The sequence below is a fragment of the Pleurodeles waltl genome, chromosome 5 (genome assembly GCF_031143425.1).
Source record: "Pleurodeles waltl isolate 20211129_DDA chromosome 5, aPleWal1.hap1.20221129, whole genome shotgun sequence".
In the NCBI taxonomy this organism is placed as follows: domain Eukaryota; kingdom Metazoa; phylum Chordata; class Amphibia; order Caudata; family Salamandridae; genus Pleurodeles; species Pleurodeles waltl.
In genome coordinates, this window is record NC_090444.1 from 1251887389 (window position 1) to 1251912003 (window position 24615).

A 24615-nucleotide genomic window follows, 5' to 3' on the forward strand; every position below is an offset into this window, starting at 1 on the left:
CAACAGGGCCATCTCTACCTCCGCCACCAGTACTCTGGAGAATACAGTGGTCACCACTCGCCAGTAGGCTTCTATGCATGGGCAGGCCCACACCATGGAGTAAAAGTCTGCATTGAGTTGTGAGCAACAGGGGCAGGAAGAGTGGGACTAGAGACCCGGCTTTTGCATTTTATTGGTGTTAGTGATCAGGGTACGATATATCTGGGACACCCTGCCCTTGCCCAAACCACTCATCAGGACCTTCGCCTCTGCTGGGCTAAACTCAGGAAGGACCGTGCCAGCCTGGATGTGGGCACCCAGTGCATGTTGGAGCTGCAAGTATTTATGGAACTGTGTCTTTGAGAGGGAGTACTGTTGTTGCAGTTCCTGAAGGAATAGCATGTGAGAACCCACCCAGACATTTCAAAGAAGCGAAATGCCTATGCTATCTCATTTATGGAATCCTTCCAAAGCGGAGCCCTCACGGAGCCACGTTCCCCACCACAGTGGGGTTTGCTGGGTGAGGCTTGCCCACCACCCTGTTTCCCGCTGCGCTGCCCTCCACCCTGTAAGTACCATCCTCGTCACTTCAGGAATCTCTCTGGGGAGGGGGACACCATATAGCAGCTCGAGGAGCTTAGGGAAGCCCATTGTCAGGAGTTCGAGCTGTACGTCGGGTCTGACCACCCGCCTCCCAGCCAGTTATTAAGTACCAGCAGTTGCGTGGCTAGAAAATAGAGGTATAAGTTGGACATTCCAAGCCCTCCTTCATGAATGCCGCGCTGACAGTTGTGAAGTGCAAGCCGTGGGTGAGAGTTATGCCACAGAAATTGCCGGGCCACTGAGTCCATTTCTTTAAACCATCGCTTGGGGAGCTGATAGGGAAAATTCTGGAGAAGATAAATAAAGCGAGGTAGGATCATCATCTTATACAAGACTGTTCTTCCCAGGACATTAAGGAGTAGGGTCTGCCATCTCTTAAGGTCGTCCTTAATCTTCTGGGTGAGCAGTGTGATGTTAAGGGACCATGCTAGCTCGGGCAATAGGGCAACTGTGCTACCCAGATATCGGAAGCTATTACGTCGAATAGGGATGTTGTCCTGCCAATCATAGCAATCCCTAGCGGGGTGTAACCGGACCAGTACAGACTTGCCGGGGTTAGGCATCAGGCCCGAGGCCTCGGAGAACAGTTTCATTAGTTGGAGACACCGGAGCCCACTACTGGCTGGATTGGTCAAGTAGATGAGCACATCGTCAGCGTACAAGGCAATGCAGTCCTCTTGTCCGGTGGGCCAAGCCCATCCGCTGACTAGCGGGTCCTCCCTTATGATTTTCCCAAGCAGTTTGATCGCCAGGATGAAAAGAAGTGGGGATAACGGGCATCCCCGACAGGTCCCCCGGTGGATGGGGATGGGGTCCGAAATGACGCCATTCACCTGTACTCGGGCAGTCGGGTTGGAATAGAGGAGGTGCACCAGCCTCCGATATCTAGGGCCAATTTCTGCTTTTATGAGCACCTGGAAGAGATACGACCAATGGACTGTATCAAATGCTTTTTCGAAGTCTATAAGGAGCAGTGCCAAATGTGGGGGCAGAGAATGTTGGTAGGCCAATGCCGAATGAAGCTGCGGGAGGCAGTGCCAGGTGCTTCTGGTTGGCATGAATACGCATTGATCTGGGTGGATTAGGGAGGGTAGCACCCTCTTCAGCCTAGTGGGCAGTATTGAGGAGCGAATTTTTATTTCGTCATTTAGAAGCGAAATGGGGCGGTAGGCAGAGCAATGTACTGACGGTGGGTGGAACTTCGAAATCACTACAATAATGGCTTGGTCGAGGTCCTAGGGTAAGTTTCCTGCCCACTCAGCTTCAGCGTACGGGCTAAACAAATGTGAGGCTAAAAGATCCCCATACTTGCTGTAGAGGTCCGCCGGGAACCCATCGGGCCCGGGTCTTGCCCAGGGCCAGCGTTGGGAAAGCCTCCTTGATCACCTCTAGCGTTATGGATTAGTCAAGGTCCTTTTATCTTGCGGCAGAGATTTGGGGGTGGGACACGTCACACAGCAGAAGGGCCTCCCGTTCTGACTGGAGTCACGGACTCTCTGCATAAAGCCCAGCATAGTAAATGGCAAAGCCCTGTGCAATAGACTGGGGTGTCTTAAAAGAGCTGCCCGAGTCATCAATGATTTCGGTGACAACTCTACCAACTAGGGGTCGGGATGCCAACCAGTGCAGCAGTTTACCATTCCAGTCTCCCCACCCATAGATTCGGGCTGTCGAGGCGTGTCACATGTGCTTCGTAGATTCAAGGGTAAGTTGACGGATTTCTTCCTTAATTAGCTCCTGTTGTCTGGTAACGGTTGCATGGTTGGTGGGGGAGAGCTGCATTTCCAGACGTAATGCCTGGGCCTCAAGTCTTGCCACCTGCTGGTTCTTCGTGTGCTCTCACACCATGAGAAGATGTCTAGCGTGGCTTTGCAGGCAGCCCATATTGTCCCTGACAACCGCACAGAGCCAACATTGTGCGTGAAGTAGTGGGTGAGTCCATCTCTCAAGGCTTGGACATAGGTGCCGCCCTGGAGGTACCAAGCGTTCAAACGCTACAAGGGGTGTTGGGTCTTGTTAGGGTCGTTTATCTGCACAAGGAGCAGTTCATGATCAGAGATACCGTATGGGAGTATCTGTGTGCCTGTGACCCGGCAGACATCTGGAGCTGGCATGAAAGGGAGGGGGGAGAGGGGAGAGGGGAGAGGGGACAGGGGAGAGGGGGGAGAGAGAGAGAGAGAGAGAGAGAGAGAGAGAGAGAGAGAGAGAGAGAGAGAGAGAGAGAGAGAGAGAGAGAGAGAGAGGAGAGAGAGAGAGAGAGGGAGAGAGAGAGAGAGAATGAATGAATTCTGGGGTGGCAAATTCGCAACACGTCACAAAGGCCCAGACTGTCAGCTCCGACTCACCGACGGTGTACCGGTGGCATCAGCCTCTGGGTTCATGACTGCGTTAAAGGCACACCCCAGGAGTGTCAATCCCAGAGGAAGTTGGCTACAACCTCCCGGAGGGTCTCTAGGAACCATTCTAGTGCACCGTGTGGGATACACACTCAGAATATTAATTGGTTGGCCACTCAGTGTTCCAGACACGGTGACATATCGACCCTACGGGTCTAGTTTAGTTGCAGTGGTCACCGAGTGATGCAATAGAATTGCCACTTCCCTAGAGCCTCTGGAAAAGCCTGCATGGTATACCCTGTCGTATCCGCCTCGTAGAAGCATAGCACATCGAGTGCCCATCAGGTGTGTTTCTTGGAGCAATAATGTAGAAGGTGCAAAGTGACGAACTGCGCCAAAAAAACGCCAAGCGCTTAATCTTATCCAGGAGTCTGTTGATATTCCAAGAAAGGACCGTTTTAAGGAGCCCCGGAGGTTGCAGGGGAACAGTGTTCAAATGCATTCAGGACTTCATGTGCGTCAAGATTCCCAAGGGGAGGGGGTCTGTGGGTAAGAAGCCCCTGTAGGAGAGTTTTGTGTATAAAGTAGATCTAGAGGTATGACGTGACCACCTGAAAGAAAAGTGTTAATACATATGAAACACAACTGTAACTTGCCCTTAAAACGTACTTCAAATACTTCCCCAAACCCACCCAACTGTCCCCCACCCCATCCCTGAAGTATCTGTCGCCCAAGAACATAACTGAAAACACAAAACCAAGGTGTCTGTAACATGTGTGGAGTGGTGGACCCCTCCATATAGTCGGAGTTCTGCAAAAAGGCCCCTGTCCCGCCTCCATTGTTGGCCAGGAAATCTCCCCGATCTCTTCTACATCTGCAGGGGATCAATGGTAGTTCTTTTCCTTATAATAGGGGGGGAGTTTGGCTAAAGTGATCATTCACTTGATCTGGCAAGGGCTGCTCCTCCTCTGGATGGTCAGGTGCGGGTGTTCCCTGTAGAGTTGAGGATCCCGCGGAGTCCGTCCCGGACACATCACTCCGCTTTCTGTGGTGGGACCGGGTGCGCCCCCACTTGTGTCTCAGTCCCAGTGACTCGTCTTGCCTGGATCTCGGGGAAACCCTTGGGCGGGGTGGATCCTCTTTGGGCAACATGATGCTCCTCAGCGAGCAAGTCCCAGGCAGTCTCTGGTGAGTCAAAGAAGAAGGATTTCTCATCCAGTAGGACCTTGAGGTGTGCAGGGAACAGCAGCATATGGGACAGCCGCATCGCCCTAAGTTTTTGCTTAACCGCTTCGTACAAGCAGCGTTTATTCTGCACATCAGGTGTGTAGTCTGGAAAAATTAGAATTTTGTGGTTTTCCCATTAGAGATCAAGCTGTGCTCTCACTTCTCTGAGGCTGACATCTCGATCTTTAAAATTAAGGAACCTGACAATTATTGGCTCCTTTGCCTTTCCGGTGGGGGCCTGGGTGCAAGTGCTCTGTGGGCCCACTTTTTTTGATCCCGCAACCAGGTTAGAAGCTATTGTTCCAGAAACTCAGCAGTCTGGGCTTTCTCTGCTCCTTCTGGGAATCCTACAAAGCGCAAGTTATTGCATCTGGAGCGATTTTCTGCATCTTTGGCTCTGTGGTGGAGTTCGCCTGTACGGGTCAGCAGCTGGGCAACTTTAGATTCAAGGTTGGTGATCTCATCCTCTACTGTTGAGGCACGGTCTTCTACCTCTTTAATGTGGTTCACTGCTGTCTGCAGGTCCTGTCGCAGCAGGCCCATGTCTTAGCGCACCTCTCCAATCTTAGTCTTGACGGCTTGTTGTGAGGATTGAAAAGCCTGCAGGATGGTGTCCAGCCCCTCTATCGCAGGGGTCCCAGGTGCTGAGGCACTGGCCCCAGAGGGTTCGGCTGGGTAGTGAACTGATCGATGCGCTGTTGAGATATGAGTGGCTGTCTACGGAGTCTGTCTTTCCCCATGATGAGGCTGGAGGGACTCTGGTGTCACAGGTTCCAGTGTTTCGTTCCTGCGCCCCTACGCCGTCAGTGTGGGGTTCACCAATTGCCCAGAGGATATGGGCTGATCTCTGGCGCTTCAGCTGCGCACTTGTCAGTGTCTAGTTTGCTCTCATTGGGGGAGTGCTCTGCGGGTCACACCTGGGGGATCACGGCTCCGGCTCAAAGGGTCGCGCACTAGCCAATGGACATGAAGAAGGATTGGGGGGGTACCCCGGGATCACTCCGGACCAGCTGTCCCTCCCACCCTGCCCCTCCCTTGTTAGCAACTTTGCTGGGGTCGAAGTAGGCCCACCGGTCCAGTCTCGGCCGGGTATCACAACTCACTGTCAGGTCGGCTGGGCACTTGTTGACGGCAGTCGCCTCTCAGCACTATCCAGGCTGTGACATTGGGGAAGGCGCCACATGTGGCTTCACTTAAGGCCACCACTCCTCACGGTGCCGCACTCTCTCACTGACACAGCCCAGTCTCTATATCTTGCCAGAGCGGTCTTCTCCCTGGCCCCCAGCACTCACCCACGCACTCGGGCTCTGCCACGCCACCCCATTCAGGCCACAGCCACGAGTCAGCCACCCGATCCGGCCCGTCTGCCTCTTCAGGCCCAGTGGGGGAGCACTCTGCCCAGACCTCACCTCATCAGTTGCCCTTGTGTCGTGGCCCCCACAGCCGGCCAAGACGCTTCTCTGGCCCCTTCTCTCCGCTGGGTCACGCACTTTGGGTGGTTGGGTCCACCGAGCCACCCCACCAGCAGCCAGGCCTCAGCTCGTCAGCCGCCACTTCTCACCTCTCGGCCCAGCCACTCCTATCGGGCCAGGGCCTCAAGTTGGGCCTCGTCGTCTTGGTGCCGGGAATACGGGTATCAGAAGTCCCCGAACACCCAGGGGGGCACAACCGCGCTGGTCATGGCGCTGGGCGCACGTCACCGGAGTTCGTGGTGACAGCCTCAGTCATGCTACTCTGCCCCGTCTGGGCTCCAGCTGCGGCCCAGCCTCGTGGGCCGGCTCACTTCCTTCTTCGGACCTGGGAGGAGTTTTCAGGGCTGGCTCACCGCCTCACTGGTTCTCTCCACGTGGCAGCCCCACGATCGGCCGATCCTTTCCTCTGGCTTCCCCTCTTTATGGAATGGCTTGCTGTGGGCAGCTGGTCCGGTCCAGCCGTATCTTGGCGCGCTGGGTGCCGCGCTTCACCTCTGGGCCCAGCCGCTCCTGGTAGGCCTGATCTACAGCTGGGCTCCACTGCTCAGTCTCCTGACACTCCGGTCACCTCAGTCCCCCCCCCTCAAGGCATTCAGAGGGGGTGCAATTGTGGCTGATGCGTTCTGGGCACGGGACACCAGGGCTTTCTAGGGGTAGATGATGGAGGGGTCTGGAGCACTCTTGACGTCTGAAGTCACGCCCCGCAATCTGCCATTCTTAATGGTCACTTCTTTTCCTTTTCCACTTCAACCTGAACTGCTGCTGCATGTTATAGCTTATCAAACATCTGCAACCTCTCCCATTATGTGAGCTAGATGATAGAGTCAATGAAACTATATTTCAGCCTAATTTGCCTCATATTCTCCATAGGAAGAAAAGATCACCTTTCATTTTTTTTCTCTACTATTAGGTTATATTTGCAGCTGCATGTCTCCCATGCTCCAAGGGGTCAGAGCTTGTGACCCATCACCCTAACCTGTGTACCTTATAGTTATAATACGGGTTAACCCTATGGGGTGCTCTGCCAGGGTGGTTCAGGCCTTACGGCCATCCATCTTGTGTCCTGAGGTTACTATAACTTGCACCTTTCCCATACACTGCTAATCACCCCACACATTACATCACTCATTACACTATTGATAATATCACTGCAATACTTACAATGAAATTATTGATGAGAAAATTGTACAGGGGGGGGGGCAAGTTATAGTTACCTTAGGACACGAGTTATAGTTATTTGAGGTAACTATAGGTGGTGAAATTCTGTTGCTTTTAGAGCTTAAAACGTTACGTTGTTACTGAACATTTCATCTATGAGGTTACTTTAGCCTTTGTTTTTTTCAGAGAACATATAGATATATATTTATGTGTGTGTGTGTGTGTGTGTGTGTGTGTGTGTGTATGTGTGTGTGTATATATATATATATATATATATATATATATTTAGAGTGATAGAGTCAGTTTAGAATTCAAACTAATACTACCTTATGCCACTTACCTCAGAAATTTCAAGTAAGTTGATGATTTAATCACTTTGCGTACAGCCATACCAATGTGCAATTAAAAGCATGAAGGGGACCCTTCCTGTTTGTGTTGTATTAGGATTTTCTTACCATTTTAGCCTTGCATTGAGAATGCCATTTAAAAAAAAGGAATAATGAAAACATGTTTTGCTGCAATTAGACATGTTAATCTGTAGTTAGAAAAATGTGAAATATCACCAATATTTGCATATGGGGGATTGCAGTAAATACTGTACCACTCCGTTTATGAAGAAGAAATCAACCAATAATTGCTGAATAATATTTTATTTATATCCCATTTTCTCCAAAGTGTTTCTTTCAAATTGAAGGCACAAGCTACATTTGATATAAAGATAAAAAAAACATAGCATTTTCAATCAAAGGAGAAAAGTCCAGGAACTGTTTGAAGGCCGAACATGGAACTATTTCTGAGGTCACTTGAAGGGAATAAAAAAAAATCCAAGAGTAAAACGGTATCAAAGTCGAACAGTCTTTATGATGGAAGGTCGATGAATATAGGCCTGACGGGATGGACCTGTAGGCTTGTAGTGTGAACAAATAAAATGCCAAAGGTTGATTTTGATGGTCAGAGGAGATCAAAGATTTAGGGCTTTAGTTACATGAATGACAGCAGATGTAAAAAGAAAATGTTTGAAAAAGAGGCTAACTCCAAGTGTTTATCTTTCGGGGTTTCCTACTGTAAAGCAAAAGTTTTATAAGGAGCAACAGACTATTTATGGACAGTTCTAAATGACAGGTCACCATCAAAAAATCCAAGCAATTGCTATCTAGTCTTTTCCCTCCTGTTCAGCCCCAGTAGGTGATACAACTTTTGGTCAGGAATACTTAACTAGAGTGTTACAGGACCGTACTATAAGAATCTTAGCTTGGACCACTGGCGCTGCTTACCTAAGATTTCACAGCCTTCCAGGAAGAAGCCCATAGCTTCAACTAAGAAGATCGTATTACAGTTAGTAATGGATGTATTCTTTGAATGAATGATATATTTATACAGCTTTTTTACTCGGAATTACTGTATTAAATGCTGTGGCGTGCTCTATAATGTTTATCATTATTATATTTTTATTCTTAAAGTAAAACACAGAGATTTACACTGGGATCAGCATATTTTATATACATCTACAATGAGCTTAAAGGAAAGAAGTGTCCAATCAAAAGACGGACATCTAATAAGCATTTTAGCAGGACTGAAAAAGTGTGTATCCTATAGTGCCTTTAATGCCATTACGAGGTGGTAGCATACCCCCGGCCTTGCTCCAGAGAAAGCACCACCTCCTATTTTAGGGCATACATACACAATCTGAACAGCCGCACACCATCCTAGGATCTCAGGCTGTAGGTACCAGATACTGTAATGTATCAAACACCACAACAAATACAGAGGCTGGGTGCCCTGCAAAGCTTCAAATATCAATTCAGTTTCTCACTGAAAGCCAAATGTAATCATGTTAGTGTTTTGCTTTGATTTGGGACGATAGGACATTGGCATTTACTTTTGCAACAAATTTCGAGTAGGGATTGTTCAAATCAAAATGTATACGCGTCAGGTGTGTGGAAGGGGTGTCGCAATCAGGCAACCTCCACTTCGTTTGCTGCACTACCTCTTGTAAGGATGGGAGGAGAGCCCTGTGGTAGACTAGTAAAACCATCTCAGTTTTTCACATATCATTAAAGCTCGCCTTGCCTCTAGTTTTGATTAGGGAGAGGGTGGTGCTAAACATGTCTTCATATTTACATCTGCACTATGCAGCAGTACATGAGAAGAGGTCAGTGATTAACATTCATTTTTAGGGTGTTTGATCAAGTGAATCTTACTCATGCATGGAGATGGAGGAACAAACTAGTTCCAGTGGAAAAAAAGAAAAAAAGTGATAAACTGGTGTCCCTGGTGTAGAAGAGAAAGTAGGCTCCACCTCCCAGTTTGTGGCTCATTTTAAATAAATGTATACAATCTGTATGCAGGAGTGTATGTGGGACAGGTCACAGCGTTTACTCACAGCACTATTCGTGTAGTGTAAATTGTGTCAATTCTTGTTAAAGAAGCGAAAGGAAACAAAGTACAGTGAAAAATTAATAAAAAAACACGAAGATCGTGGCTGGAGAAAACTGGGTGTAGTGGCATTACTTGAATATTACAGAATGTCATAAAAAATGCCCCCACTCCCTCCTTCCTGGCAGCAAGGCAGAGCAAAATGTGTACCTAAACGGCAAGCGAAAAATGGTTACAAGCACAGGAAACCTGCATTTATTGTGCAGTGGGGTTCACGATTTTCCCAATGAAGAGGTTGCAGTCAGTTGTGTTGTGATAAATCACCAACAAGAAAGGCCTGTCGAATTTTATAGTTGGAGGAAGACACATTGGCATCGCCTCAAGAGCAGTGGCCGCTGCTGCCTCCGTGCCTTTCTCATCGATACTCAGCACAGCCTTGTGAACAGCCTGCGAGGAAAGGGAAGAAAGACGTTAATAGTAGTATTGCCACCTTATACAAACTCTAAACTTAGTTTGATCTTTCTACCCCCCCACTTATTTTTCTGTACTCTTAGCACAGCGCACTTCATATACGGGAGCACGTGGTTCATCCGTGGCCTGGGTATTAGAATGTTTACTTAAAGAAAAAAATAAACTAAGCACATCTCAACCTTCAAATAATTAACTGCTCAGTATAATCGATAGGCTTGTTTGGTAACTATCACTTTTTAGAGTATATGGGACTGCTAGATGCTTCTTTGCGGCCAACCGTTGGCCACAAACACCTTGTCAGTCTGACAGCTCTATGTGTTTTAGCTTTCATATCCACCAACTAATAAACTACTTTCTCCTTTTTTGATTCTCCTCGACTTAGTTGCAAAGCAAGCTGTCAACTTTGACTGCTTAACAGTTTTGGGAGATTTAAGCATATGGTTAGACTTCCCCAATGTATCTCCTTCACAAATTAATTTCGGAGGCCACAAAAACACTTACTTTGGTGGTTCACACTCTTCACTCTAGCTTCCAACCATAGAGCTATTTTTTTTTGCATTTTAGTGCTCTTCCCCCAGCACCTTGGTGATCCCTCTTAAACACTGCTGCACAACTAAAAGAAAGTGAAACTGTTTCTTGCAGAAAGAAATTTCAGAACTGCTGTTCAAGACCCCGTTCTCTAGCATCTCAACCTACTCCATAGCCTCCCAGATACCATACTGGCCCCCGACTTGCCGCATCACATCTCATCCAGGTCCTGAAAAAATATGATCACATCACCTCCATTCTGATGGAACTCCATTGGATCCCTTGCTGGCCAGAACCATCATCAAAGCCAGCTGCATCATTTACAAAGCCATTACCACCATCCCCCTCCCCCCCCCCCACTTATCTTACAGACAAGCTCATCATGTCAGGTGGTTCTTAGCACAAACATCAGACTGCAGAAATGTAAAAGAGTTTCACAAGGATCAGTTTTAGCTCCGGACATCGATCTATACTTGAAAGCCTGCTTCCCAGCTGACATCTTGTGACTGACTGTAGGAGGCTGGACTGGCTTGTAGTGAGTACCAAGGGGTACTTGCACCTTGCACCAGTCCCAGTTATCCCTTATTAGTGTATAGGGTGTCTAGCAGCTTAGGCTGATAGATAATGGTAGCTTAGCAGAGCAGCTTAGGCTGAACTAGGAGACGTGTGAAGCCACTACAGTACCACAAGTGTCACTTGCACAATATCATAAGAAAACACAATACACAGTTATACTAAAAATAAAGGTACTTTATTTTTATGACAATATGCCAAAGTATCTTAGAGTGTACCCTCAGTGAGAGGATAGGAAATATACACAAGATATATATACACAATAGCAAAAATATGCAGTATAGTCTTAGAAAACAGTGCAAACAATGTATAGTTACAATAGGATGCAAGGGGGACACATAGGGATAGGGGCAACACAAACCATATACTCCAAAAGTGGAATGCGAACCACGAATGGACCTCAAACCTATGTGACCTTGTAGAGGGTCGCTGGGACTATTAGAAAATAGTGAGAGTTAGAAAATTAGCCCTCCCCAACACCCTGAAAAGTGAGTGCAAAGTGCACTAAAGTTCCCCTAAGGACAAAGAAGTCGTAATAGAGGAATAATGCAGGAAAGACACAAACCAACAATGCAACAACTGTGGACTTCCAATCTAGGGTACCTGTGGAACAAGGGGACCAAGTCCAAAAGTCACAAGCAAGTCGGAGATGGGCATATGCCCAGGAAATGCCAGCTGTGGGTGCAAAGAAGCTTCTACTGGACAGAAGAAGCTGAGGTTTCTGCAGGAACGAAAAGGGCTAGAGACTTCCCCTTTGGTGGACGGATCCCTCTCGCCGTGGAGAGTCGTGCAGAAGTGTTTTCCCGCCGAAAGAACGCCAACAAGCCTTGCTAGCTGCAAATCGTGCGGTTAGCGTTTTTGGACGCTGCTGTGGCCCTGGAGGGACCAGGCAGTCGCAAATTGGACCAGGAAAGAGAGGGGACGTCGAGCAAGACAAGGAGCCCTCTCAGCAGCAGGTAGCACCCGGAGAAGTGCCAGAAACAGGCACTACGAGGATGCGTGAAACGGTGCTCACCCGAAGTTACACAAAGGAGTCCCACGTCGCCGGAGACCAACTTAGAAAGTCGTGCAATGCAGGTTAGAGTGCCGTGGACCCAGGCTTGGCTGTGCACAAAGGATTTCCGCCGGAAGTGCACAGGGGCCGGAGTAGCTGCAAAAGTTGCGGTTCCCAGCAATGCAGCCCAGCGAGGTGAGGCAAGGACTTACCTCCACCAAACTTGGACTGAAGAGTCACTGGACTGTGGGAGTCACTTGGACAGAGTTGCTGGATTCGAGGGACCTCGCTCGTCGTGCTGAGAGGAGACCCAAGGGACCGGTAATGCAGCTTTTTGGTGCCTGCGGTTGCAGGGGGAAGATTCCGTCGACCCACGGGAGATTTCTAGTGCAGAGAGGAGGCAGACTACCCCCACAGCATGCACCACCAGGAAAAAAGTCGAGAAGGCGGCAGGATCAGCGTTACAGAGTTGCAGTAGTCGTCTTTGCTACTTTGTTGCAGTGTTGCAGGCTTCCAGCGCGGTCAGCAGTCGATTCCTTGGCAGAAGGTGAAGAGAGAGATGCAGAGGAACTCAGATGAGCTCTTGCATTCGTTATCTAAAGTTTCCCCAGAGACAGAGACCCTAAATAGCCAGAAAAGAGGGTTTGGCTACCTAGGAGAGAGGATAGGCTAGCAACACCTGAAGGAGCCTATCACAAGGAGTCTCTGACGTCACCTGGTGGCACTGGCCACTCAGAGCAGCCCAGTGTGCCAGCAGCACCTCTGTTTCCAAGATGGCAGAGGTCTGGAGCACACTGGAGGAGCTCTGGACACCTCCCAGGGGAGGTGCAGGTCAGGGGAGTGGTCACTCCCCTTTCCTTTGTCCGGTTTCGCGCCAGAGCAGGGGCTAAGGGGTCCCTGAACCGGTGTAGACTGGCTTATGCAGAATTGGGCACATCTGTGCCCAAGAAAGCATTTCCAGAGGCTGGGGGAGGCTACTCCTCCCCTGCCTTCACACCATTTTCCAAAGGGAGAGGGTGTAACACCCTCTCTCAGAGGAAGTCCTTTGTTCTGCCATCCTGGGACAAGCCTGGCTTGACCCCAAGAGGGCAGAAACCTGTCTGAGGGGTTGGCAGCAGCAGCAGCTGCAGTGAAACCCCAGGAAAGGCAGTTTGGCAGTACCAGGGTCTGTGCTACAGACCACTGGGATCATCGAATTGTGCCAACAATGCCAGGATGGCATAGAGGGGGCAATTCCATGATCTTAGACATGTTACATGGCCATATTCGGAGTTACCATTGTGAAGCTACATATAGGTAGTGACCTATATGTAGTGCACGCGTGTAATGGTGTCCCCGCACTCACAAAGTTCAGGGAATTGGCTCTGAACAATGTGGGGGCACCTTGGCTAGTGCCAGGGTGCCCTCACACTAAGTAACTTTGCACCTAACCTTTACCAGGTAAAGGTTAGACATATAGGTGACTTATAAGTTACTTAAGTGCAGTGTAAAATGGCTGTGAAATAACGTGGACGTTATTTCACTCAGGCTGCAGTGGCAGGCCTGTGTAAGAATTGTCAGAGCTCCCTATGGGTGGCAAAAGAAATGCTGCAGCCCATAGGGATCTCCTGGAACCCCAATACCCTGGGTACCTCAGTACCATATACTAGGGAATTATAAGGGTGTTCCAGTAAGCCAATGTAAATTGGTAAAATTGGTCACTAGCCTGTTAGTGACAATTTAGAAAGAAATGAGAGAGCATAACCACTGAGGTTCTGATTAGCAGAGCCTCAGTGAGACAGTTAGTCACTACACAGGTAACACATTCAGGCCCACTTATGAGCACTGGGGCCCTGGTGAACAGAGTCCCAGTGACACATACAACTAAAACAACATATATACAGTGAAAAATGGGGGTAACATGCCAGGCAAGATGGTACTTTCCTACACAACCCCCCCCCCCAAACGAAGGACAATAAGACTAGCCATGACCTGATGAGTCTTCATTGTCTAAGTGGAAATATCTGGAGAGTCCATCTGCATTGGAGTGGCTACTCCCAGGTCTATGTTCCACTGTATAGTCCATTCCCTGTAGGGATATGGACCACCTCAACAATTTAGGATTTTCACCTTTCATTTGTTTTAGCCAAAGTAGAGGTTTGTGGTCTGTCTGAACAATGAAGTGAGTGCCAAACAGGTATGGCCTCAACTTCTTCAGAGCCCAGACCACAGCAAAGGCCTCCCTCTCTATGGCAGACCAACGCTTTTCTCTAGGGGTCAACCTCCTACTAATAAAAGCAACAGGTTGATCCTGGCCCTCAGAATTAAGTTGTGATAGGACTGCCCCTACTCCTAATTCAGATGCATCAGTTTGGACATAGAATTTTTTAGAGTAACAAGGGCTTTTCAGGACAGGTGCAGAGCACATGGCCTGCTTCAGCTCCTCAAAAGCTTTCTGACAGTTTGCTGTCCATAATACCTTTTTAGGCATTTTCTTGGATGTGAGGTCATTAAGAGGGGCTGCAATGGAGCCATAGTTCTTAATGAACCTCCTGTAATACCCAGTGAGGCCTAGGAAGGCTCTCACCTGAGTCTGTGTGGTAGGGGGAACCCAATCAATAATTGTTTGGATTTTCCCCTGCTGTGGTGCAATCTGTTCCCCACCAACAAGGTGTCCCAGATAAACCACCTTACCCTGCCCTATCTGGCACTTTGAAGCCTTGATAGTGAGGCCTGCCTTTTGCAGGGCCTCCAAAACTTTCCAAAGGTGGACCAGGTGATCATCCCAGCTGGAGCTAAATACAGCTATATCGTCCAAATATGCTGCACTGAAAGCTTCCAGCCCTTGCAGGACTGTATTCACCAACCTCTGAAAAGTGGCAGGTGCATTCTTCAAACCAAAAGGCATTACAGTAAACTGGTAATGGCCTCCAATGGTTGAAAATGCAGTTTTAGGTTTAGCATCTTCTGACAATTTGATCTGCCAATACCCTGCAGTCAAGTCAAAAGTGGTTAGATACTTGGCAGATGCCAGTGTATCTATGAGCTCATCTGCCCTGGGTATAGGGTGAGCATCAGTTTTGGTTACCACGTTGAGACCTCTATCGTCTACACAAAACCGCATTTCCTTCTTTCCATCTTTGGAATGGGGTTTTGGTACAAGTACCACAGGAGAAGCCCATGGACTTTCAGAGTGCTCAACCACTCCTAGTTCCAACATTTTCTGGATCTCTTGCTTTATGCAGTCCCTGACATGGTCAGGCTGCCTATAGATCTTACTTTTGACAGGTAAACTGTCTCCAGTATCTATAGTGTGCTCACACCAAGAAGTGGTACCTGGCACAGTAGAGAAGAGTTCAGAGAATTGATCTAGGAGATTTATGCAATGGTCTTTCTGCTCAGCAGTAAGACAATCAGCCAAAACTACACCTTCCACAAGAGCATCTTGTTCTGTGGAAGAGAAGAGATCAGGTAGAAGATCACTGTCTTCTTCCTGTCCCTCATCAGTTGCCATGAGCAGGGTGAGATCAGCCCTGTCATAGTAGGGTTTCAGGCGGTTTACATGGAGTACCCTAAGGGGACTCCTTGCAGTGCCTAAGTCAACTAAATAGGTGACTTCACCCTTTTTCTCAACAATTGTGTGGGGTCCACTCCATTTATCTTGGAGTGCTCTTGGGGCCACAGGCTCCAAGACCCACACTTTCTGCCCTGGTTGGTACTGAACCAAAACAGCCTTCTGATCATGCCATTGCTTCTGGAGCTCTTGGCTGGCCTGAAGGTTTTTACTGGCCTTTTTCATATACTCAGCCATCCTTGATCTGAGGCCAAGTACATAATCCACAATATCCTGCTTAGGAGCTTTTAAAGGTTGTTCCCAACCCTCCTTTACAAGTGTGAGTGGACCCCTAACAGGGTGTCCAAAAAGAAGTTCAAAGAAGCTGAAGCCCACTCCTTTCTGGGGTACCTCCCTGTAGGCAAAAAGGAGGCATGGTAACAGGATATCCCATGTCCTGCGGAGTTTTTCAGGGAGACCCATAATCATGCCTTTGAGAGTTTTATTAAATCTCTCCACCAGTCCATTTGTTTGTGGATGATAGGTTGTAGTGAATTTATAAGTTACACCACACTCCTTCCACATGGCCTTTAAGTATGCAGACATGAAATTGCTTCCCCTGTCTGATACTACTTCCTTTGGGAAGCCCACCCTGGAAAATATTCCCAGGAGGGCCTTTGCCACTGCAGGAGCTGTAGTGGTCCTTAAAGGAATAGCTTCAGGATATCTTGTGGCATGGTCCACTACCACCAAGATGAATCTATTGCCTGAAGCAGTAGGAGGGTCAAGGGGACCAACTATGTCAACCCCTACCCTTTCAAAGGGAACCCCAACCACAGGCAGTGGAATAAGGGGTGCCTTTGGAGTGCCACCTGTCTTGCCACTGGCTTGACAGGTTTCACAGGACTTACAAAAATCTTTTGTGTCCTCAGACATCCTAGGCCAATGAAACAAGGGAACAAGCCTGTCCCAAGTTTTCATTTGTCCTAGATGCCCAGCTAGGGGAATGTCGTGTGCTAGAGTTAGGAGGAACTTTCTGTACTCCTGAGGAATCACTAATCTCCTGGCAGCTCCAGGTTTAGGATCCCTATGCTCAGTGTACAAGAGGTTGTCCTCCCAGTAAACTCTGTGAGAGTCACTGACATCCCCATTAGCCTGTTTGACAGCTTGCTGTCTTAGACCCTCTAATGTGGGACAGGTTTGCTGTGCCACACTCAGCTCCTCCCTGGCAGGCCCCCCTTCACCCAAAAGTTCAGCAGTGTCTGCTTGAATCTCCTCTGGTGAAGGTTCTGCACATGGAGGGAATTCTTCTTCCTCTGAAGTTGAATCCACTGTAGAGGGAGGGATAGTAGGAAGTGGTTTGCTTCTACTAGCCCTAGCTTTAGGGAGCACTTGGTCCATTGTTCCAGGATCCAAGCTTCCCTGTCCTTTTTGCTTTTTGGCCTGAGCCCTTGTCAAAACAAAAATATGCCCTGGGATGCCCAGCATTGCTGCATGGGCCTCCAACTCCACATCTGACCAAGCTGATGTCTCCAAATCATTCCCTAATAGACAGTCTACAGGTAAATCTGAAGCTACCACAACTTTCTTTGGCCCAGTAACCCCCCCCCCAGTTGAGATTTACAACAGCCATGGGGTGGCTAAGTGTGTTGTTGTGAGCATCGGTTACTTGGTACTGGTGACCAAGTAGGTGTTGTTCAGGGTGGACCATTTTCTCTATGACCATAGTTACACTGGCACCAGTGTCCCTGTAGGCCTGAACCTCAACACCATTTATTAGGGGTAGCTGCTTGTACTTATCCATATTAAGGGGACAAGCAACTAAGGTGGCTAAATCAATAGCCCCCTCAGAGACTAACACAGCCTCTGTGGCCTCCCTAACAAGGCCAACCCCAACTAAGTTACCAATAGTGAGCCCAGCTACTCCTTTGGATTGGCTATTAGTAGGTTTGCTCCCACCACCACTGCTATTAGTAGGGACACTAGGTGTAGCAGTAGGGGTTGTAGTGGTAGGAGGCTTGGTGCCTTTCTTTGGACAACTGGGATCTGTTGTCCAATGGCCTTTTACTTTACATAAATAGCACCATGGTTTCTTTTCCTTGTTCTGATTAAAAGAGGATTTGGGCCCACCACCCCCACCAGAGTGTTTTTGTGGGCCTGATGAAGACTCATTTTTAGATTTGTCCCCACCCTTGTCAGAAGACTTACCATCCTTCTTTTTGTTGCCATCTTTGTCACCCCCTGTATGAACTTTTCTGTTCACTCTTGTTCTGACCCATTTGTCTGCCTTCTTTCCCAATTCTTGGGGAGAGGTCAGATCAGAGTCCACCAAGTACTGGTGCAACAAATCAGACACACAATTATTAAGAATATGCTCTCTCAGGATCAAGTTATACAGGCTGTCATAATCAGTCACTTTACTGCCATGTAACCACCCCTCCAAGGCCTTCACTGAATGGTCAATGAAATCAACCCAGTCTTGTGAAGACTCCTTTTTGGTCTCTCTGAACTTTATCCTGTACTGTTCAGTGGTTAAGCCATAACCATCCAGGAGTGCATTCTTAAGAACGTGGAAATTATTAGCATCATTTTCTTTCACAGTGAGGAGCCTATCCCTACCTTTTCCACTAAATGATAGCCATAGGATAGCAGCCCACTGCCTTTGAGGGACATCCTGTACAACACAGGCCCTCTCAAGTGCAGCAAACCACTTGTTAATGTCATCCCCCTCCTTATAAGGGGGAACTATCTTGTGCAGATTCCTGGAATCATGCTCTTTTACAGGATGACTATGGGGAATACTGCTGCTGCCACCATGGGTTTCTAAACCCAACTTCTGTCTTTCCTTCTCTAATTCTAAAGACTGTCTATCCAAATCCAGCTGTTGCTTTTTAAGCTTCAGTCTGGTTTGTTCCACCCTCAACTTATTGAGTTCCCTTTCTAACATTCTGTCATCAGGGTTGGTGGGAGGGACATTTCTAGATACAGAGGTATGATGGGAATGAACAGAAGGAGACCTGTCCCTTACAGAGGGCACCCTAACAGCTTGGCTGACAGAAACATCACTACCAGTATGGTGAGAATAAATGCTTTTGCTATGATGTGAGACAACACTATTTGTATGGTGTGGCTCATCATCATTACCAACTATGCTAGACTGTCTTGTAATGGGCAGGCTAGGAACTTTCTTTCCTGAATCTTTTCCTGGGGGAGTCCCTGGATCAGATTGGGAACCATTTGCTACTTTTTCAACAGATGTGGCCCCTATGGCCTTATCTTGTTATCTAAGCATATTAAGCAACAATTCCAAGGAAGGATTCTTCCCTACACTCAAACCTCTCTCTATGCAGAGACTCCTTGCTCCTTTCCAGCTAAGGTGATCATATGCAAGTTTGGACAGATCAACATTTTGGCCTGTGCCAGACATTTTTAGAGAGAGTTAAAGTGATAGAAAAAGAGAAAAAAGTTTTCAGAACTTTTTAGAAAGACAGAAAAAAACATTTTAAACTTTTAAGAACTTTTTGAAAGTTTAGAAGTACTTTTCAGCACTTTAGAATAGAGTGAAAAGAGGAAATGCAAAACTTTTTGACTATGTGTATATACACTGACCTTGTTTTGTATATTTTTCTCTCATGAAAAGTACAATGACAAGAGTGGTAAGTAGTCTCAAAGCACTTATCCCACCGCTGCACAACCAATGTAGGAGGCTGGACTGGCTTGTAGTGAGTACCAAGGGGTACTTGCACCTTGCACCAGGCCCAGTTATCCCTTATTAGTGTATAGGGTGTCTAGCAGCTTAGGCTGATAGATAATGGTAGCTTAGCAGAGCAGCTTAGGCTGAACTAGGAGACGTGTGAAGCCACTACAGTACCACAAGTGTCACTTGCACAATATCATAAGAAAACACAATACACAGTTATACTAAAAATAAAGGTACTTTATTTTTATGACAATATGCCAAAGTATCTTAGAGTGTACCCTCAGTGAGAGGATAGGAAATATACACAAGATATATATACACAATAGCAAAAATATGCAGTATAGTCTTAGAAAACAGTGCAAACAATGTATAGTTACAATAGGATGCAAGGGGGACACATAGGGATAGAGGCAACACAAACCATATACTCCAAAAGTGGAATGCGAACCACGAATGGACCCCAAACCTATGTGACCTTGTAGAGGGTCGCTGGGACTATTAGAAAATAGTGAGAGTTAGAAAATTAGCCCTCCCCAAGACCCTGAAAAGTGAGTGCAAAGGGGACGCGCACAACTTCTTTCCTGGGCGGGAGCCCTTTAAACATTGTCGGAGCCAACCTCAGCTGCTGATAGGGCGGGAAGCCCTTCTTAACCTCACAGCGCGCCCGCAACCGCGGGACGCGCACAACTTCTTTCCTGGGCGGGAGCCCTTTAAACATTGTCGGAGCCAGCCTCAGCTGCTGATAGGGCGGGAAGCCCTTCTTAACCTCACAGCGCGCCCGCAACCGCGGGACGCGCACAACTTCTTTCCTGGGCGGGAGCCCTTTAAACATTGTCGGAGCCAGCCTCAGCTGCTGATAGGGCGGGAAGCCCTTCTTAACCTCACAGCGCGCCCGCAACCGCGGGACGCGCGCGGGCGGCGCCCGGGCAAAGCCCGGGCCAAGGGCGGGCCCGTCCTTCGCCCGTCATCGACAGGAAGAGGCTGGGCTGGGCCACCCCTCTTTAATATCTGGTCACAGACATATTAATGCTGTAATTTAATTACACCTGTATCGTGCAGCATACCTGTGTGCCCTTGTGGTCCTCGGGGGGTGCTGTCCCTTTTGTTCCCTCTGCTGACCTCCACGTCTCCCCCCCACCGTCGCCCGACGTTGCGACCGCTGTGTGGGAGGAGCGTTGACGGACCAGGACGGGACTACTTTAGCCAGGTCCCCTAGCACCACGGAAGCAGAACAAACGGATCTCACACGCCCGAAGGTGATATCAAACTGATCCTGCCCCTGGCTGAGCGGGGTCGGGCAAAGGACAGGCCATTGTGAGTCCGTTAGGGAGCCGTTAGGGGGCCAGAAGGGGTCGGGTTGAGCAAGTTCACTAAGCAATTAATTGTAATTGTTTTTATTGAATCTGATAACGTTTTAGTAAGTTGTATACCTGGGCTCCATTTAAATTGATTCATTGTGTCTTCTGGGTGTTATACACTTGCTGTTCTGTGTTATTGCTGATATATGTAGAGGCCCTATACTTTGTAAACGATATAAAAGTTCTGTGAAGTGCAGGGCCGTAAAACTAGACAGTCTAGTATTTATCAAAAACTAGTAGTGGTCGTCATATTCGTGAAGGCGGTGTAGAATGGCTAAGAATATTTCCACCCTGGATAATTACCTGGTTAAAATGGTGAGCAAGATAAACACTGATAGAAGGAAGTCCTTAGGGAAGGAGTCCACCCCAGAAATGTTTTCTCCTGTAAACAATGGTAGCGGTTCTGTTATGAAGGACCCCCTTAATATTGAAGCTTTCCCTTTGGAAAACTCAGCCGCTTTACCCTTAGTTTTAGAGCCACCAAATCAAGTCCCATTGGAGCCCCCGAGTGAGCCTGCATCGTCTCACTCTCCCCCTAAGAGAGCTGTTAGAAAATGCAGAAAAATGCTATCCAAGCGGGGTAACACTCATCTCAAACCAACAATAGAACCAATGATAGAATATGGTCATAGAAGTAATGTAGCTGAAAATGGGATTACAATTAACAAGGACGATGTGAATGGTGTTCTCTTGGGCCACATCGCTAAGCTATTTGAGGAAAAACTAGTCCATATGACTAAACCTCTTATGGAAAAGATTGAATTACTATCTACGGAGGTATCTAGGTTGGGTGGACTTTTAGACAAAATGTATATGGAACAGACTATGAAACAGTCTGAGCTATCCGTCCAATCCGGCAACCCTGAACAATTGGTTGAAGCACAGATGCCACGTTTACCTGAATATAGGGAGCCACCAAGTATGGTGGATAGCACCCCTCATATGAAAGCAGCTGCATCTAATATTGTGAGGAACACTACTCCTGTGAACAGACCAAATTTTATTAACCTTCCACCTGATTGTGAACCCTATGTCATAGTCCTTACGAACATTCCTCCCTTAGACCCAACAGCAGTGAACTTCCGTGAGGAATCACATGATTCTCTCAAACGGAAATCAGTTGCCTGGTTAAACAAAAATTGTGGTTTCCCCCCACACCTATCCGATCAAATACTGTCTACTAGACGGATACCATGGATCGGAAACGCAAGGAAAAAATGTAAGGGAGACTGTGTAATTGTCAATTTTAGGCACCCTCAACATGTTGCGACTGTCCTTCTTAGAGCAGCCTCCTTGGATATAAAGGAATCTGACGTGGGTGTGCATCCTCTGGGTTATTTTTATCGACACTTAGCCAGTACATCAGAACCTTCTAAAAAACACAGACCCTTGACTATTAGAAGAAACACTAGCTCTTATACCCCAACTGGAAATACCTTCTCGGGACTGAGCACTTTGGATGAAAACGATTGACTCCCACGAGCAGGGGATCCCATCACAGAAACGTTAGTATACACCCAGACGTGGGAACAAAAACAGAGTATAGAAGATCTTGAACCGGAACTTATAGTACCCTCGAGTCCCAGAAATACAAAGACAGTTAAATTGGTAGGCAACGTTAAATCCCCTTATTCTATTTTAAGTAAGACAACTAGTTCGGGTGTACCGGATAAGTGCCTCTCAGTGACCATGGAGGGTAAAGACACTAGTAAAGACACTAGTAAAAACTACAACCAAGATAAAGAGCCAAACCCCTTAGTTGAGCTGGAGGATGTTACAGAAAAAGACAACCTACTTACAGTATTAGATCCTCCCTGAGTAAAAGGAAAATCAAGTATTAGATTGATATCATGGAACATAGCTGGCTTAGCAAGGAACCTTGAGGATGTGGTATGGTGCTCCTATATTGAGAACTACGACATCATACTCCTACAAGAAACTTGGATTGTAGAAACCCCCCATAGGCTGGGGTATAAAACCTATTGTTCCCATGCCATTCCATCAACTAGAGGGAGAGCCTCAGGAGGACTGGTCATCTGGGTTAAAGTGACCCTAGAAATAGATGTCACCCCGCTACCCATCCCCTCCCCGGACCTACTAGGCCTTAAAATCAAAACAAGAGGGAAAGAAACTATACATCTAATAAATATATATAACAGACCGTTCCCTTCTAACAAGGAATCAGAGGTAGTAGAACTCTTGGACTCCGTTCTAGACTCATTAGGAGATAATGCAAAGGTGTTAGTTGGTGGAGATTTTAACTGTAAATATGAGCCTATCCCGGGGTTGGAAAAATTATTTGACGATCAAGATGCTGCTAATGACATCCTGCCCTTAAAATCCGTAAGTGCAGCTAAAGGCACAAAAGCCGCCTTACAGATTTTACAGTTGACTGTGGTGCATGACCTAAGGGCCTGTAATGGTCGATTTCGCTCAGACAGACCAGCAGCCCCAACCTATTTTAAGAGAAATTTCAGATCCCATATAGATTTTGTAATGGCTACCCGGAATATATGGGACCAAATAACCGATTTCAAGATAGACCTTAGGACGGAGAGTGATCATTTTCCCCTCCTACTATGGCTGGATTCTCAATCATTCATTATTAAATCCAAAGAAGAGACCCTATTAAATACCACGGTCGCGGAACTAGAGGTAACTAATAACAGGCGTGCCCTAAGATGGCCCTATATCTTGGGAACTGAAATAACGCTGATAAATATATACAATGTATTTACTGACACGGTAGGAGGCCTTCAGACAGCATTAGTGGGAACACAAGGTGTGCTTGACATACATCTTAAGCTGGTAGACGCATTAACCCCACTATTGAGCAAAATCTATAAAAAAAAATGGTAATAGGAAACGGAATGATCTTGAGGCAGCGAACCCATGGTATAATAAAGACTGTCGTATAGCAAAATCAAGACTAATCCAGGCAGTAAAATCCGGGAACAGCTTGGATATAAAAAACAATAGACTAGCCCACAAAAAAATGCTGGCCCAAGCTAAAAAAACATGGGATGAAAACTTCTGGGAGGATCTCTTGAATGCAGCTAAGCTACGGGATCAGAGTATGTTCTGGAACTTAATCGCTAATGGAAATAAGCAGGGCAGATCAACAAAGGATATTTTCCTAGATGAAAATACTTGGTGCGACCACTTCACTAAGCTCTATGCTAACAAACAGGAGAATTTGCCCTTTGAGTACCATGAGACAAATTCAGAGATAAGTGTTGCTCCATTAACCTTTAGTTTAGAAGAAACTAATAAGGTTTTATTAGCTGTGAAATTGGGCAAAGCCCCAGGCCCTGATAAAATCCCCGGAGATCTTCTAAAATATGATGTGGATGTGTGGGGGCCTTACATAAATTACTTGAGTAATTCCATTGTGGCAGGCACACCAATCCCCGATTCCTGGAAAGGGGCAGAAATTATGACAATTTTTAAAAAAGGTGATCGCTATGATCCAAGTAATTACCGCCCAATAAGTTTGATAGACTCATTTCAAAAGATATATGCCAGACATATTTTAAACAGGCTTTTAGATTGGATTGAAGAGACTAAAATATTAACCAAATATCAGGCTGGCTTTAGAATAAAAGTAAGTACGGTTGACCAGGTGTTTAGGTTCATGTGCATCTGTTGGAAGTATATAAACATAAGGAAGGGTAGCCTCCATGTGGCATTCATGGATCTAAGGGCCGCCTTTGACCTTGTTCCTCGCAATTTGTTGTGGTCTACATTAAGAAACATGGCGGTCCCTGGGGAACTACTTAAAGAACTTATCAAGCTTCACACAGGGAACTATGCAAAAATTAGGTGGGGTAAAGAAGGTGAGACCTCAAGGGCCATACCTGTAGACCGTGGTGTGCGCCAAGGCTGCGTGTTAGCTCCTACACTTTTCTCACTATATGTTAATGATATTCCAATCTATTTAAGGGATTGTGTACATGACTCACCGAAGCTAGGTGGCGAGCCGGTTACGGCACTACTATTTGCCGATGACACCATCCTCATTTCTCAAACTCCGAGAGGTTTACAGAATTTGGTGGATTCTTTCCAGAAGTATTGCGTGGGGAAGGGGCTAGAAATAAATCCTACCAAAACAAAGTATATGTCAATAAACTCCAAGAAATCCCTCAGGAATAATCTGTCCTTGGATAACCAAAAACTGGAACAGGTAGGGAGTTTCAATTATCTGGGGATGATGCTGGATAGTAACCTGTCCTGGAAAGGGCAGATGGATAAAAGCATCCTAGCCCTTAAACAAAACTCAATGCCTATTTTAAAAATACACGGAGCCAG

The 24615-nt window shown here is 47.1% G+C and overlaps 1 protein-coding gene across 1 annotated transcript in view; it reads right to left on the reverse strand.

The window, feature by feature from the left end:
* Positions 1 to 7409: 7409 nt before the first annotated feature.
* LOC138296403 (alpha-1-antiproteinase-like) overlaps positions 7410 to 24615 on the reverse strand; it is a 60398-nt gene continuing 43192 nt past the window's right edge. Inside the window, exon 4 of the mRNA XM_069235490.1 lies at positions 7410 to 9598. Within this exon, the coding sequence (XP_069091591.1) occupies positions 9407 to 9598 (192 nt within the window). The 3' untranslated portion in view covers positions 7410 to 9406. The remainder of the gene's footprint in view (positions 9599 to 24615) is intronic.